This window comes from Dermacentor andersoni, chromosome 4, assembly GCF_023375885.2.
Source record: "Dermacentor andersoni chromosome 4, qqDerAnde1_hic_scaffold, whole genome shotgun sequence".
Classification (NCBI taxonomy): Eukaryota; Metazoa; Arthropoda; class Arachnida; order Ixodida; family Ixodidae; genus Dermacentor; species Dermacentor andersoni.
This window is the reverse complement of record NC_092817.1, coordinates 74,692,080-74,709,650: the sequence shown is the minus strand read 5'-3', so window position 1 is coordinate 74,709,650 and position 17,571 is coordinate 74,692,080. Positions and strand designations below refer to the sequence as shown.

General features: G+C 46.1%; 1 protein-coding gene and 1 non-coding gene across 2 annotated transcripts in view; one reads left to right on the top strand and one right to left on the bottom strand.

Annotated features, from left to right (window-relative positions):
• LOC126536325 (cell adhesion molecule Dscam1-like) overlaps positions 1–10,592 on the bottom strand; it is a 400,621-nt gene extending 390,029 nt beyond the window's left edge. Inside the window, exon 1 of the mRNA XM_050183244.3 lies at positions 9,769–10,592. Within this exon, the coding sequence (XP_050039201.1) occupies positions 9,769–9,856 (88 nt within the window). The 5' untranslated portion in view covers positions 9,857–10,592. The remainder of the gene's footprint in view (positions 1–9,768) is intronic.
• On the top strand, positions 1,767–1,839 carry TRNAS-CGA (transfer RNA serine (anticodon CGA)). The gene has a single exon. It is a non-coding gene; the product is annotated as a tRNA-Ser (tRNA).
• Positions 10,593–17,571: the final 6,979 nt, after the last annotated feature.

Here is a 17,571-nt window from a genome sequence, read left to right as displayed (position 1 = left end):
TGCAAGCAGAAGCGTGTGTGAGAAAATAAATGGCGCAATCTCCAACAGCGATATCTTCACGTTGCATAGTTCTCAAATTTTTCACTGGATGGCCGTCGACCCAATTAAAGGTCATTCTAAAAGCCACGTCGTCCAAAGTGATGGCATCTCCAAATATTCTCGATCTACAAATACTACCGTTAACTTTGTTCATTCCATTATGAATTACTATACGTTGCCGTAGACCAAGAATGTAGACCAGGCAAAGTCGCACAACTTCTCTATGAAAATCACCCTGATAGGAGGCAGCTGGTCGAAGTTTCTCCTCACGTGACCGACGCCTGATGACAGAAGCTCTATATCACTGGGTTCTAGTGCCAATTTCGAGAGCTCAAACTTCTTCCGAAACGCATGTTTCCTTAGACTTGCGAGACATCCCATTAACTACACTGCAAGGTCACTTGAAGGAGGATTGAAGTTCACGACACAACCATCAGCGAAGCCATTGTCATTACTAGAAGGTATGTCACCAATTTCAGACCACTCTAAAGTTGCTGTGATGTTGGTTTGGTAAATCCTTCCTGACAAATTACACTCAGTGCGCTGAAACATGTCTGCGATTTTCTGTTTCTTAAAGAAAGTGTATAAGGTGCTGTCTCATTAATCACTCGCTGAGAGAGTCGACTAGGCATAGACAATTTTTCGCGTCGTTGCGTGTTCTCTAGACTTACGTGGCGTTGATAGAGCTTTGCTTCTCTGCAAATCTCGCATAAAGGTCATGGTAAGAGTCTTTACTTCATTCAAATGAAAATCTGCTTCGTGAATAGCGCCTGCATCTCACGTGGAAGCTCCAGACGCGTATGTATATATATGTATATATATGTATATATATATATATATATGTATATATATGTATATATATATATATATATATATATATATATATATATATATATATGTAGTCATATCATGAGAAGCCAACAAACACTGACACCAAGGACAACATAGGGAAATTACTTGTGCTTGATAAATGAAATAAAGAAACGATAAATTAATAGAAATTAAAGTGGATGAAAAAACAACTTGCCGCAGGAGGGAAACGAACCCACAACCTTCGCATTTCGCGTGCGATGCTCTACCAATTGAGCTACCGCGGCGCTGTTTCCCCATCCACTTTCTTGGGTATTTATGTGTCCTAGTAGAACCCTGGGAGTGTTAGACAGCGCCACCACTCACATACCTTGGCGGCGGACGTGGAACGTCCTTTTTGCCGCAGGCGTCACGAGAACGTGATCTTTTTGGGTGAAGGCAACTGGTCAATAAACCCACACATGCTACCTGAAGGCATCAATGTTGCCGGATTCGAGACCCTCGTTATGTAAACGAGAAGACAGGGGGTTAACCGAGGGTCCCGATTTTTATTAGTCATATCATGAGAAGCCAACAGACACTGACACCAAGGACAACATAGGGGAAATTACTTGTGCTTGATAAATGAAATAAAGAAACGATACATTAATGGAAATTAAAGTGGATGAAAAAACAACTTGCCGCAGGTGGTTCTCGAATCCGAGGGTCTCGAATCCGGCAACATTGATGCCTTCAGGTAGCATGTGTGGGTTTATTGACCAGTTGCCTTCACCCAAAAAGATCACGTTCTCGTGACGCCTGCGGCAAAAAGGACGTTCCACGTCCGCCGCCAAGGTATGTGAGTGGTGGCGCTGGCTGACACTCCCAGGGTTCTACTAGGACACATAAATACCCAAGAAAGTGGATGGGGAAACAGCGCCGCGGTAGCTCAATTGGTAGAGCATCGCACGCGAAATGCGAAGGTTGTGGGTTCGTTTCCCACCTGCGGCAAGTTGTTTTTTCATCCACTTTAATTTCCATTAATTTATCGTTTCTTTATTTCATTTATCAAGCACAAGTAATTTCCCCTATGTTGTCCTTGGTGGCAGAGTTTGTTGGCTTCTCATGATATGACTAATAAAAATCGGGACCCTCGGTTAACCCCCTCTCTTCTCATATATATATATATATATATATATATATATATATATATATATATATATATATATACATACATACTTAGGGTTTGTCGTGGTTTGCCAAAATGCGCGTAAACAGCGGCGACTATAGCAATCGCACAACACAACGCAAACATGAATTGCGGCGGAGGGGCTGAGAGTGCACATTAGGCACTTTGCTAGAGCCCATTCCCAGCATCTTGCAACACTATCGTCAGAATTAGGCCGCATTATTTTGTGTTACGATTTCTGATTATTACATCTGCAGTCTTCAACCAGACTTCACCCCCTCAACTAAGTCATCGATTCATCCATGGTGCATGGCTATACCAGCAGCGCACCTCACCTTACCAGGAATCGGAAGAAAATCTGAGCGGCCATTTCCTGCTCTTAGAGAACTATCTCTCCTTTCTTAGTAGATACTGATGGGATAGTTAGTGCGCCATGATAGTGAAGCAGTGCACCTAAATCTGGACGTACATGCAAAAATAAGAAGTTCATACACAGGCACTTGACAACAACAATAGTTGCAGTCCTGCGCCTGTGTATGTCGTTTTTATGCATGCGCGCAACGTGTCAGGTGTAAGTGCGCTGCTTAAATGTCCCTCCTTATTTTACGCGACAGGTACGCGGATGCCGTACATGCTTAGAACTGTTGAATCATCAATTCTGCTATTAGTCTGGAGACGTGTTTTTTTTTTAGAACGAGAGCCATCACCATCATTAGTTTGAAGACGTGCCATCTAACGACATCGACGGCTTTGGAATTTTCAGCTTTTCACGCTGCACTTTGTCTCGTCAGCCAAGAGCAACTTTGAAAATCGTCAATTTTCAGCGACTCGAAGGCAGCGCTGCAGTCTTTGCTATCAGCCCTGCGGTGTGGACCACAGGGACAACTGGTATTTGAGATTAGAGAACTAATCTATACTTTGGCTGGGAAAGGACACCCCCTGACATTTTAGTGCCTTCAAGTGACTGCGGCGTAATAGGTAACGGACATGTTGATAACGCTGCTCGGTCTACTGTTTAAGGCAGCTAAGAGGAGACGATAGCGTAATCAAGGACAGATGCCTCTAGAAAACTTCGAATGCTGGAAAGGGACATCACTTCCTACATGTGGAGCACCACAAAATTTCAAGGCAAGCGGCTGCATCACTTGGATTCTTCTTGCCGCATTCGCATCCCAGCTGCACACTGCCAACGCGAGGCAACGCTGCTTTAATGTGTCGCGGTTGCTTAGTGGCTATAGTGTCGGGCTGCTAATTATGAGGTCGTCGGATCGAATCTCAGCCAGGGCGGCTGCATTTCAATCGGGTCTAAGTACGAAAACATCTGTGTACTTAGATTTGGGTGCACGTTGAAGAACGCCAGTTGGTCCCAATTTCCGGAGTCCCCCCTATACGGTGTGCCTCATAATCAGATGGTGGTTTCGCCACGTAAAACCCCCTAATTTAATTTTAATCCTGCTTTGTCAAATATGGCTAGTTGTGGCCCTTAAGAAGTCTTTTATTTTCCGAATCGGATGGGTCGACAACGCCTCATTTGATGACTGTGGTAGCGAGGAGACTCTCCCACACGTTATGTGTGGCTGTCCTGCTGCAATTTAAATTGCGTTAGCGTGCTTTGGTCAAAGACCTTTAACACAGCAAATTATTGTAGAATGCCGACCTCCCAAGCCGTCACAGCGGAAGGCGATGACTTGCAGTCTTTAAGGACAACAAGACTGCACAAGCGGCTGTACCTTGAAATGGCGTTTATAGTGCTACTATGCGGCGATTGTATGCGGTCATAGTGACCAGTTGTGACTGTGTGGCTGTGCTCCTGTTCATTCTCTCTTTGCGCTTTGCTATCTCGTTACCTCCTCCTCCTTACTCTCCCCAGCGTAAAGTAGCAGGTCGGATTTCTTTTCTGGTTCTTTCCCCTTTCTTCTGTCTCCCTCTCTGGGCAAATGACAGGTCCTGCAGAGCGACGAATTCGTCCATGGAATAGTATTGCTTGTGTGTGAGTGTCCCACGCAGCGAATGCGCTTTCGCCTTTAATTGCTATTATGCGCACGCTTGACACGAATTCCTGCCATTGGTGCCGTCCCAGCCGTTGTCATTATGTCCTGCTGTTGACGGTGCATGCGTGGCTCGGGCGCAAAGTATTAGAGCTATTGTTATAGGGTCTTCAAAAACGTGAAGTGAACGCATGGTCGAGGCTTTACTCAATAGTGTCGGTGGCGGGTGTGAGACAGCGTTGTGCCTTGGGCTGCTGGCATGAGGGTAGTGCGCACGCCTCACTAATGTTCCTGCTGAGCTACTGTGTGTGTGCACTGGTCTGAGCGGTACTAAAAGTAACTGTCAACCGTGGTGGCGGTATAGTGGCCTTGGCATTGCGCTGCTACGCCCGAGGGCGCGGGATCAAAGCCCGCCCGTGGCGGCCGCATTTCGATTAGGGCGAAGTGCAAAAAACGCCCGTGTACCGTGCATTGGGTGTATGCTGAAGAACCCCAGTTGGTAAGAACTCATAAGGAGTCCCCCACTATGGCGTACCTTATAATCATAGCGTGGTTTTGGCAGGTAAAGCCCCAGAATTTAGTTTTTAATGTATCCTTCACGATAACATTACCCGATATTTTACTGTGCGCTGAATAAAGCCGACGGGTTTCGATCGGTCTCATCTCGTGCACTATCGAGGCTGGATGGCTGCAACGCCACTGGTGACGCTCCTTAACAAGCCAGCGTTGTGAGACGCCTGGTAGCTGTCAGGACATTGTTCCTTCTACCCACCAACAGTTGCGCCTCGCGTGCTGCGTTGCACCAGCGTGTGGCATCGGCGTAGTTGGAACATCGTCCGAAGAGTTCAAGCACAACTATAACCGTTGCTATGGCCTTCCATTCTTCGCTCTTCGGGCGAAACTGCCAACTTTTCTCAGACAACCTGCTCCCAAACGGATTCCTCACTTCGTTCGTATTCTGTGTGCTGTGTGTTTGGCATGTGCCTGTGGTGTGCAGTGTGTGTATACCTTCATTTCTAATCGTTCTCATCTGAACTATAGTTCTGTAGATGTGCCGGAAGACTAACTTCTGCAGTTTCCATTTAAACTATTGCTCTCGAAAGCGCCACGCGATGGCGACAAACCACGTAGCAAAGGAGCCACCTTGTGTGTGCTCCACAGTGTACTCCATTGGAGATAGTGTACCTTACTTCCTCCTGCTTTCAGTGCTCTCGTTTGACAATAAACATACACCAAATCGCCCAGTGTTGGCTGCTTACGCAAAGTATAATATGCGCCAAAATGTGAACGCGGAACGCGATCGCAGGAGTCCCGCTTGAATCGACAGGTCGCCCTTGCTGGGTAACGCCATATTTCGTGTTCAATCAAGTTACTGACCATAGTGAGGCACAAAGCTTAAAACCATTATCAGGGACATTTCATGCCATTCTCGTAGACAATGTGATCCTGATTCCGAGGACGAAGTTGCGTGTTCAATTGCTCGAAACCGCAGCCGGGTTCTGATATGTCAAGAACGCCAAAACCGCTTTTCTACCGTATGTTGAGTGGAACGTCAAATAATCGCAAGTTCGTTTTGTCCCCAGGTGCTATTATGGGACCAGATAGAATATGAATGGCTCCAGACCATAAGGCGTGTGATAGGCAGCGCTCAAGCTGAGCAGTTGCCGGCAACTTTTGCAAGGTCAGGTCCGCCTGCAGCAAGCAGCTCTCTCTCTCTCTCTCTCTCTCCTCCCACGGAGGTCAGCATAATTCCGAAGCACCTCCTTGCGGCGTCTTCGATATCTAGATTAAGCCAGCAGGATGTAGGACCAGTAAATACTCCTTTCTTTCTTCTGCGAAAACGAGCTCCTTGTTTTGCTAGCTTGTACCATGATATCGTGTTCACAGCAGGTTTCTAATGGGTCTCCTAGTGGCTTAGCTTAAGTGAAGAGAGTGAATAACACATCGCTAATGATACAGCTTGAAAACTGTCCAGAAAAAGATACAATTTTGAAAGGCCCGCAGCAGACCCCGTTGGCGACGTCAAAAAGTACACCATTCACTGATCATTGTCGCTGACACAGGTATGCACCCACGCTTGTATATCAAACGTCGTGCGACCATATTTTTACGCCTTACTTGGTTCGATAATTGCAATGGCGGTTCGTAGTTGGCGGTGTGCTGGGTAGGCGCTTACCATCTCAGGATCACCCATACGTGACGGTAAGCTGCGCATTTCCTGTCCTTAATTTCGGAAGGCGGGAGAAGAGTGATTCTAGTGCTATGCTCTTGAACCGCGATCTAACTGTAGGGAACAATTTTGTTGCTCGACAGACATATTATAGCGTGATGATGATGAAAGCAACCACCATGCATGGTAGCTCGGCGCGTGTGACGTGGGCTCGCGCGCAAAATAAACATTGATGGTATCACATCGATGGCTGAAAAATTGTAGTGGTATTACGATGACACGGTTGTGCAGTAATAGTTCACGCCTGCGTCGGATGTTGCAGGATCGTGAGCTGTAAGTGTGTCAGCAGGTAACTGTAACTGTATGAGGTAACTGTAACTATCTTAAATTCTGTATGAACTGTAAGTTACAGACGCTGTAATTGCAATGAATAGAAGCAAATTACAAACATGCCTTTCCATCGTATTTGCATTGTGATGATACGCCACGTGTTGGTCAAAAGGAGAAATTGAGATTTTTTTGATCGTCTCATAAAACACAGAGCCATATAAAGGGATAACAATGCGACGATTGCTTTCACGGTTAGAGAGATTCGGTCTGGTAGAGTATGCCACGTCCTAACAAGACTCTTCAGGGTTATTCTTTCCCCCATTTTGTTATCATGTGTAGTACGAGTGCTAGCCTACCGCTTCCCCAAATTTAATTGCATAAACTGTATAGGTTCTTACTTCAAGATACGAGCACACATATTTCAAAAATTCCGCAACGTGAACACTTGGGGAGTTTTACAGCGAAGCTGTTAATGCTACTTTCCTCACTATCGTGTCCGTGGGTAGAAAAAAAAAATCCCGAAGATAGTGCAATACCGGGCCGACCCTTAACGGAGGTGAAGCAGGCGTTCAGCACTCCCCATACGTGAGCCGATCCCAAAGATAGTGCAATTCCGGGCCGACCCGTGGCTGAGGTGAAGCAGGCGTTAAGCACTTCCCATGCGTGGGCCGATCCCAAAGATAGTGCAATACCAGGCTGATCCATAGCGGAGGTGCAGTTCGTCATTAAAGAGCCCACATACACAGTTTCACTGCTCATCCTTCTTCAGAAAGTAGAAGGGCACTGAATTTTTTTTAGATGAGCCATGTTTATTTTGTTTATTCACTGAGTAGTTTCAACCATTGTCTGGCCTCAGGAGCCATGAATACAAGAAAGGGAAAACTGGTTTGATTCGAAGGCATGTACATATTTAGAAAATGTGCTTTGATTCCTTTGAATAATCTGGTTGCTTGCCGCAGAGCTCGTTAGTTATCTGTACGTCCCATAGATACTTTGAAGGCAGATTATTAGGAGTCTTTGTACTTTGCAAAGCAGTGAAGTCACAATGAGCATTATTTGTGGTGTGTGCTATAACTGGTACAGTTGGATAAACAGTTGTGTTGTACGCGGCCCGTTCCCAACCATCTTGGAAATAAACAGCCTGACTACCGTTTCCAGACGTAGCAAGCAGGAAAGAGATATCTGAGTTCGTCGGGTTATAACATACATTCTTGAATCGCAATAAACAGGGTGACAGAGGAAAGGAACATCAGGCAGCACGAGCACTATAACTTCGAACTAAAGTTTATTCTCAGAAAACTGCGCGTTTTTTATCTGTCGACACTAATCAAAAGCACAATACATCATTGCGCAAGCGCGGTCCAATCTCCCAAACTGTTTAAAATGGTTGCACAAGTCAATCGCAGTATGCATTTAAAAACGCAACAAACCAAAAGCTCCGAGATCCTAAGACATTGAAGGAAGCTCCGAATCAGGCCCTTATCATACTTGCACTGATAGCATTGTGTTAGCAGCGAAAGACGCTTTGCCGAGATATGTTGTTTCACTTGTGCTACGGTTAATCGAGGGCTCGCTGACACACGTGGGACCGTTTTTGTGAATGTCGAAAGCCTCTACAACATCCCTAGTTGTCCTGTGTCGGTGCCGAAAAAGGACAATAGTGCCACGTAGAACGAGTTTACATCCCCGTTGTCGGCAGTTAATGACAAGATTCGAATATGGTGACCCTTTTAGGGAACTGTCCTTCTCTCTGAGCCTAATGTTTAGGCAGCCGCCTGTCTGTCTTATGTATTTATGTCCACATAAATATGGAATGAGGTGCACCACATTACACGCACCAGTAGCGCAGTTTCTGTAGTGTCTCGTGATGCACGGAGCTTGTTTGGTTTCCCCTTCGTGCGAATGCGCTTGTGAAGAACATGACAAATAGCACCTAGCTTGTTCTTAGCACTTAAAACATCAACATTATATCGGAAGGACGCTTTTTTGGCGATGCGAAAGGCCATAAATATGTGGTATTACCTCATGCTTATTTCTCTTCTCAACCTTTTCTATGGTGCGCACTCCGCTCCTGCCTTCATAAAATTGATGCACTTCAAGCTACCGATAAGGGCCTGATTCGGAGCTTGCTTCTGTGTCTTGCGATCTCGGAGCTTTTGACTTTCTTGTGTTTTTATGCACATAGTTGCGTTTGACTTGTGCAACTACTGCAAACATTTTTGATGGATTAAAATGTGCCGGCGCAATGATGTATTGTGCTTGTGACCAGCGTCGACAGATAAAAGCGCGTGATTTTCTGAGAATAAACTCAAGTTTGAAGTTAGCGCTAGTCCTGTTTGGTACGCTTCAGCTCAAGTATGCAGTCTGACAACCTCGCCCAAATTTCAGCTCGTATAGGATGTAGCATACACGTGTTTAGGAAGTTCAGATGCATAGAAATTTTAATAAATCTTTCGTTTCTTTTCTAGCTTGCTGGACAGCATTACTAAAGAAAATTATAATTATTTCTTGGAAATGTGACAGCATGGGCTTACCTGTGGATAGGCAGAAAGGCTTTCGTTTTCTGAAAAGCCAGTTCTGATAATGTCCTTTAAGGATGGAGTCTGTAAAAACTACTTACGGTGTGACGGGGTGGACGCAAAATTCGATGGTACCTGTTCGCTCACTCATTTGATTTTTCCCGCCCAAGAGTATGATAACACGCAGTGTCGGTTAATTTTCTAATCATCTTTCTTTTGGCAGTATCCGCCAGATATTGTGCGTCTAAAGAAAGCTATCTTCCATGTAATTTTAGACCAGTGTTCCAAAATTATCGTGTGTTACAATGTGCGAATTTTTCCAGCTCGTTAAGCACCTCACTGCGAACGAGTATATACATAAACAGGAAGCGCTGATGGTGCCTATTAGTTTATAATAATGAGGTGCAACAAGCTCAACAAATAAACATGGCACGTGATTTTCTTATTTGACGAAATCGTTTTAACCCTTCTAGCAACTTCTAGCCACGATGTCAGCTTCGGATGGATTAAACTGGTGTTTAAGTATAGAATGCATTGAATATTTATGGATCATTAGTACACGCTGATTCACCTCCACCAGCAAATGTGCCCGCAAAAAAAGAAAGGAAATGAAAGGAAAAACAATCAGGCTGGAAAGCGCACAGCAAGGCTATTTAACTTCCTGAATCATAGAGGCAGGAAGGGGAACATTATGTGGCACTTAAACCACACCACGCGATGAACGTACTGAACGCGGAAACTTACCGAATGCTAACAAAGCAAGCAGCAGCTGGAACGAGGGGATCATTACTCCGCTTTCCACTGTCTTACACGGCCACTGTATACTGTTCATCAACCGACGGCGACAGCTGTTCAAAACAATGCGCCGGAAGGTGCCGAGAAAGAAGAGGAGGCGCACGAGTTCATGCCCGGAGACTGACACCAAGCGGTGACATCACGCTGATAGTGGACAGTTAAACGGGTGGCAGCACCCGCTTCGCCATCTATCCAGCGCCGGCAATAGCCTGAGAAGAAGCGCCGAATGAAGCACGTTCGCCAGCGCACACGAAGCACTCAGAGTCGACACTGGTTGAGCACGTGCGTCAAATGTTAGGTGCTTTAGATTCACCGAACATACCGCCGTTCGAACCCGAAGAGAAATTTAAGATAGAGTTCAACGATTAGCGCACAGCATTGGCACATTGACGCATTGCGCGAGAATCCGTGACAAGGCGCGCAGCGGAAGAAAGTGTTCACAGCGTGCCAAATTGTTTGCTGCAGGGCGAGTCAGGACAACACGCTGATCACGTCCCAGTCAACGAGCGCCGAACCAACACATCGCTCACTCGGAACCGCGCTCGGTGCAGAGCCTGGAAATGCGTTGCCGTTTCACGTGGCGGCCACTAGCCTCGGGCCAGAGAGCGCCGCTGCAACCCAGCGCTCGCCGGTGCAGCTCGGGTTCCGAGCGGTGGCGTAGCTTGAGACGTGCGCTGCCGTCGCGGCCTTTCTGTGCCGGTGCCCGGAGCGCGTTTGAAGGCCAGCGGCTCCGGCGAGGGCCTCCGCCGCCTCTCCCCTCTCGCCTCGGACTCGTGCCCGTGGTACGCTCCGCAGATAGGGCGCGGCAACCGCGATCAACCCCTTGCCTCGTATCGACTCACCCCTCCCCGCTCCGGCCAGCGATCGCAGCGACTCGGCGCTGGCACCGCCGGCGAATCCTGGAGCGCAAACACACGCTAGAGTAGAGCTGCACGTGGAGGCATGCATGATATGGAACGCTGCGTGCGGCAATACAGAACGCAGCAAAATAAGGAGGCACAAATTTAGAATTGACAAAGCACCGCCAGAGTAATGTGGACGATGTTTCTTTCCACACGTTGCAAGTCATCCTTCCGTCAGCTTCAATCATCATCCTTTGCCTTATTAGGTCTATATTTCAGTTAAACTTCACAGTTAACTCCTTATGCTCGAGGGATCATAAGGGAAGTTAATTGTTAAATGCCGTTGTCTGCTAGTCTGTAAAGTAGCGACCAAATAAAAATCGAGGCTCGTGGATTCCTTCATTTTTCTCGTTTATTACAGCGAAGCAAACAGAACGGGCGCTTCTCTTACAACAAACATTCAGTAGCAATGACGCTAGAATCTACTGTACTTGCACGCTTCATTAATAACGATAACAACTAAAACCCTCTTGCCGCACTAATACACGATGCACGGAACGAAATAATGACCATAAATAACTAATGTCATAGTAGAGCTCCTTCTTAGAGATCGAAATCAACGCCTTGTATACACGCGATTCACCTTTGTATGCGATATCAGCCGTTTCAATTGGCCCTCCAGTGTGTTTCAGTAGCCTCTCAGTGTGCTCTCCCGCGACCAGACACGCGAGAAAGCACCTACGCGCATGACAATGCGAGGACAAATGCACATAGTAATTCTCATTCAGGGACTAGACAAGCCACTCTTAGCCTACCCGCCGTGTTGTCGTAGTGGCTTTGGCGTTGGGCTGCTAAGCCTGAGGCTGGTAACCCCTGCCACAGTGGCTGCATATCGATGGGGGAGATTTGCAAAAACGCCTGCGTACGTGAATTGGGTGGACGTTAAAGAACACCAGGTGGGCAAAATTAATCCCGAGTCCCCCACTACGGCTTGCCTCATAATGGATAGAAACAACTTTATTGAAAATTATGCAAAGTAACGACCCGGGCTGAGGTCTCCGATGAGGTTTTCCTCATAATCAGATTGTGGTTTTCGGACGTAAGACCACAGTATGTTTTTGTTCTTTGCTTTTAGGGTGCTTTTTATTCGCCGACCTGTTTGAGTAAGTTATGAATTGCCGATAAGGAAGCGATTATAGAGTGAACGTACTATACTTAGGTGCTGAACTTTGGATGTAGAACATTGGTTTTCTGATATTAAGCGAAATTCTCTTTCGATGGCCAAGTAAATTGCTCCTAATTTTTCCGAGATAGAAAATGCCACTTTTGCACATATAAACGGCACGGGACCACTAAATAACATACTGCATAACGATTAACGTTTAACTTTCGTTTAATTTGTCAGTGTCAGCACTCATCCTGTTTTCTCCCTCTGGCAATGTGTTTCGTTGTTTCGTACTTCTGGATTTCAACTCGCGAGTACATATTTTAGCGAATCCGTCCATGCCTTTGCTATAACACAACGGTAGACTCAACTGGACTTTAGTCAACCAAGGGAACAGGTTGGCTTCAGGAAGGGATACTCTACAATGGATAACAACCATGTAAGGTTATCGATAAATCCGCAGAGTATAATAAGCCTCCCCATATGGCTTTCATAGATTACGAAAAGGCATTTGATTCAGTAGAGATACCAAGAGTCATACCGGGATTACGTAATGAAGTAGTACAGAAAGCTTACGTAAATACCTTGGAAAATATCTACAGAGGTTCTACTGCTACATTAATTCTACACAAGTAAAGCACGAAGATACATACAAAGAAAGGGGTCAGACAGGGAGACACAATCTCTCCAATGCTATTCACTGCCTGCTTGGAAGAAGTACTTAAGCTATTAAATTGGCAAGGCTTAGAGTAAAGATCGGTGGCGAATATCTCAGAAACCTTCGGTTTGCCGATGACATTGTTCTATTCAGCAACAATGCAGACAAGTTACAACAAATGATTCAGGACCTTAACAAAGAGAGTGTAAGAGTGGGATTAAAGATTAATAAGCAGAAGACAAAAATAATGATAAATAGCCGGGCAAAGAAACAAGAGTTCAGGATCGCCGGTCGGCCTCTAGAGTCTGTGAAGGAGTACGTTTACCTAGGTCAATTATTCACAGAGAACCCTGATCATTAGAAGGGAATTCACAGAAGAATAAAAATGGGCTGGATCGCGTACGGCAGACATTGCCAGCTCCTAACTGGAAGGTTACCATTATCATTTTTTTTTTAAATTGTGGGGTTTTACGTGCCAAAACCACTTTCTGATTATGAGGCACGCCGTAGTGGAGGACTCCGGAAATTTCGACCACCTGGGGTTCTTTAACGTGCACCTAAATCTAAGTACACGGGTGTTTTCGCATTTCGCCCCCATCGAAATGCAGCCGCCGTGGCCGCGATTCGATCCCGCGACCTCGTGCTCAGCAGCCCAACACCATAGCCACTGAGCAACCACGGCGGGTACCATTATCATTGAAAAGGAAGGTGTACAATCAGTGCATTTTACCAGTGCTGACATATGGGGCAGAGACTTGGAGACTGCCAAAGAAGCTTGATAACAAGTTAAAGACCGCGCAAAGAGCGATGGAATGAAGATTGCTAGGCATAACGTTAAGAGACAGAAAGAGAGCGGTTTGGATCAGAGAGGAACCGGGTATAGACGATATTCTAATTGAGATCAAGAGAAAAAAATGGAGCTGGGAAGGTCATGTAATGCGCAGGTTAGATAACAGTTGGACCATTAGGGTTACAGAATGGGTACCAAGAGAAGGGAAACGCAATCGAGGACGACGGAAGACTAAGTGGAGCGATGAAATTAGGAAATTGGCGGGCGCTAGCTGGAATCGGTTGGCGCAGGACAGAAGCAATTGGACATCGCAGGGAGAGGCCTTCGTCCTGCACTGGACATAAAACATGCTGATGATGATGATGACACTGAACTAATCTGTACTTAGCGAGGGGTCAGGAATTCAGAAGAGGCTCCTCTCAAAAACGTGTGTTGCGCCTGCTTCTGTTTCTTTCGGAGCCCCGAAAGTTGTTTCATTGTCGGCCTCACGTAGACAAGGAGGGTGCGTTCTAAGGGTACGACAATAACGAACACGGCTAGATCACACACTGCAAGCGCGAACGGTCAAGTTCGACAGGTGTGGGAACGGCAATGACAGCTCATAGTACGAACACTCCCAATTATTTCAGACTACGTTCGCCAAGGATTATCCGGTTCCACATGGCAACTCGCAGACCTTGGTACCTGCGAATCGCCATGGGACCATAGCACCTCACGAAGCGTGATCACATTTATCTATGTAGACTGCTTTTACGGCTGTTTAGGAAATAGCGGAGTTACTTTATGGACAAATAAATATAGCACCCCAATAGTACGCTGCGTAAGATAATGTTGCAGGATCCGACGCTAAGTTCACATGACCGTAAGCCGCACCGATGACGCCTTAGATATACAGTAAACGCCCTCACAACGATTTCACTGCCGACTTCCAAATGTCACGATTTGATATGTCGTTGAGGTGGTCGACGCATCGGTCAAATGATCTTCGTGTACACCGTTGAAATAATGTTGCTGTAATCGACTCTTATCGATACCTGGACGCACTCGAATTTTTCGACGCTTTTCTTCTTTCTTTTTAGATAAAGGGCTCAAATGGAAAAGATCACATGTTGTCAGGTTAATAATAATATTTGGGGTTTTACGTGCCAAAACCACTTTCTGATTATGAGGCACGCCGTAGTGGAGGACTCCGGAAATTTTGACCACCTGGGGTTCTTTAACGTGCACCTAAATCTAAGCACACGGGTGTTTTCGCATTTCGCCCCCATCGAAATGCGGCCGCCGTGGCCGGGATTCGATCCCGCGACCTCGTGCTCAGCAGCCCAACACCATAGCCACTGAGCAACCACGGCGGGTTTGTTGTCAGGTTGGCACAGGTATGCAGTGAGCGGCAGAGTGAAAGAAGACGAGAAAAAATATCGCACTTAAGCCCGAAAGGCGAGGCATCAATAGCGATAGCAAAGTAAAGAAAACTAGACCAATTAAAGTCCGTAGTTTATCGGCCGTGTAAATTGCGGTGAACATTCAATTAATAATTAAGCCAGCAGGCATGGCAGCTCGCACGCACAGGCAAACATGAACAGATATTCGTCGATGACCGCCAACACTCGCTCTCACAACGCTGTCGTTATTAACATCGCCAACAGAGGGGAGCGAACGCCAGTGCTTCCTCTCCCTTCAACAAATCTCCGAAACTTGAAATTGCGCGGAAACTAGGTGCGCGGAAATACAGTGCACATGCAACCACCAGCTATCTCGGCGCAGCCAACGTTGGCACTTGTCGGAGATTACCTCCAAGATAGGGCACTGGCGGTGGACGGCCGCGCAATAAGAATAGACGCACCCACGTGCACCCTATCCGCTGCCTTGCCCGCGCTTTATGATGTGGCCTTCTACATTGGGCGCGCATCAAGCCACCATCGTTCTCGGCTGACCCTCACACAATTCCTAATGCACCCTAAGTATAGGGCATGCAGTTTGCCGCTCGGCTTTATCTCACTTGGACTTTATATGGAACCTCACAGTGGCGCCGACGATGACGGGGAAAATTCACTTGGAGTGCCCATATAATTGCTCTCACAGCAAAAAAAGAAAAAAAAGGTGAAAGAAAAATCAGAAAAAGAAAAGGAATCACAACAAGCGTACTGGTACTGTCTCCATGGTGTTCATTGCAGTGTTCTCCTTCACCGAAAACATTCAGCAGCGTACAACTCAGAAATGAAGTTGCAGAAACATGCGAGGAACGATTGGAGGAATATTACTGCCCCCTGTGAACACGCACGCGCTTTATGATGTGGCCTTCAACATTGGGCGCACATCAAACCACCATCTTTCTCGGCTCACCCTCACACAATTTCTCATGCACCCTATGTATACTGCGCGCAGGGTGAGGCTGGGCTTTATCGCACTTAGACTTTATACAGAATTTATACAGACTTTGTAGAGGGCAAAGGCTGGTGATTTTTTATTCACAGGAAGTATTTGTGCTTGTGGCCACAGAATCCCCTGTAATGTGTGCGCTTGGTCATGGCATCAACCTTTATACAGAACTCGCCCTTTCACGGGCGGGGTGTCGCTGCCGCTTGTCGAACGCTGCCTGTTCCTTGGAGGAACGCGCAACGCGTGGGCGTCCCATGCGTTTTCCGAGACTGAACTGAGACGAATCCGGCGCAGCGTGGGCGAGACCTTTTCCTGTCCTTTCCTTCCCCGGCGGAAGCGAAACAGCTCTGATTGGTTGTGCGCGTGGCGTGAGCCCGCGCCTATGCAGCTGGAATCCTTGCTAATGACTAACGCTACGGCACCGGCGCACCTGTTAGCTCATCAAACTGCCCTTTCCAGCAGCTGCTCTGCTATGATAGCAGCGGTAGCAACTGGGTTTTTCATGTGACGACGACAACGTCACTTGTGAGCCAATACAAGCTTCACTTGAAAATTATTGAGCTTACAGTTCGAAAGCTGACAAAAAAGATATCTTTGTTCCAAACCAATTCAGCCAATATTCAGCTGCTTGTTTAGCTGTACGTGATGTTTATTAATTGCCTAAGCAAGATAGCACAATTGTAACCATTGAATTCAAACTAATTTTAACTCCGTGAGGTGACGGTGACTACTAAGACAAATCAAAATGTCTAGTACATTAATTAACATACTTACACCAGCAAATTCTTAATTAATAACTTTACAGTACACATTTCAGGCTGCGACTTGGATCTAAAATCAAATTATGGGGTTTTACGTGCCAAAACCACTTTCTGATTATGAGGCACGCCGTAGTGGAGGACTCCGGAAATTTCGACCACCTGGGATCTTTAACGTGCACCTAAATCTAAGTACACGGGTGTTTTCGCATTTCGCCCCCATCGAAATGCGGCCGCCATGGCCGGGATTCGATCCCGCGACCTCGTGCTCAGCAGCCCAACACCATAGCCACTGAGCAACCACGGCGGGTTGCGACTTGGATCTAGTGAGTTTGCAAGCTATATCAACTTTAAACGAATAGTGAAGATGGCACTGTGCGATCAAACTTGCGGTTAAATGCACTGTTGTCCCACTTTAGAAAAACGCTCTTTTATGCATTTAAGTACAAATCTAACTGGAACGCAAATGCATTTCGTTGAACAATTTGAAAATTAATATCTCTACACTGGTGTAGTCCTGAAAATTCGTTCCAAGTGAGTTCTCCTTGCGAACTCACCAGTTACAATTCGTAGATTGAAGCATGTGCCGTTTTTTAAAACTGCTGACTCATGGTACTTATATGACCCCGTCGTAATTACGCTCATGGTAATAAAGACCCTGTTGACTCATGGCACTTAAATACTGCAGAATGTTTCGTTGGACAACACTTCGCGCCAGAGGTTGTCGCTCTAGCAACGTGCAGAACAGCCAGTGCATTTGCGCTGATAGATTGCCTCCTCAGTGCATAACAATACTATGAAGTTACGATCCACGTGCTGTGAATCTACACATGTTACATGTGCTTGATGATGGGCTGGGCTGTTATGAATAAATAAAGAAATAGCAGTTCTATTTTCTGTGATCCCTTTTTGTGCTTTCTCATTCAGTAAACTGAGAACGGCATAAATTAATAAATTTGTAGCCACAGGAACGAACTTGTCTTGCAAATAATTATAGTGTAAGTTACTTTTAAACAAGCATTTTGCACAGCTTACATATTTTTCAGTATTTGAAACTCAAACTATATTATCATGTATTTAGTTTCTTTTTGTCTTTGCAATCACACAAGGGTACATTCCTGTCATGTCAGCAATGCTCTATTTATCCAACTGCTCCACAA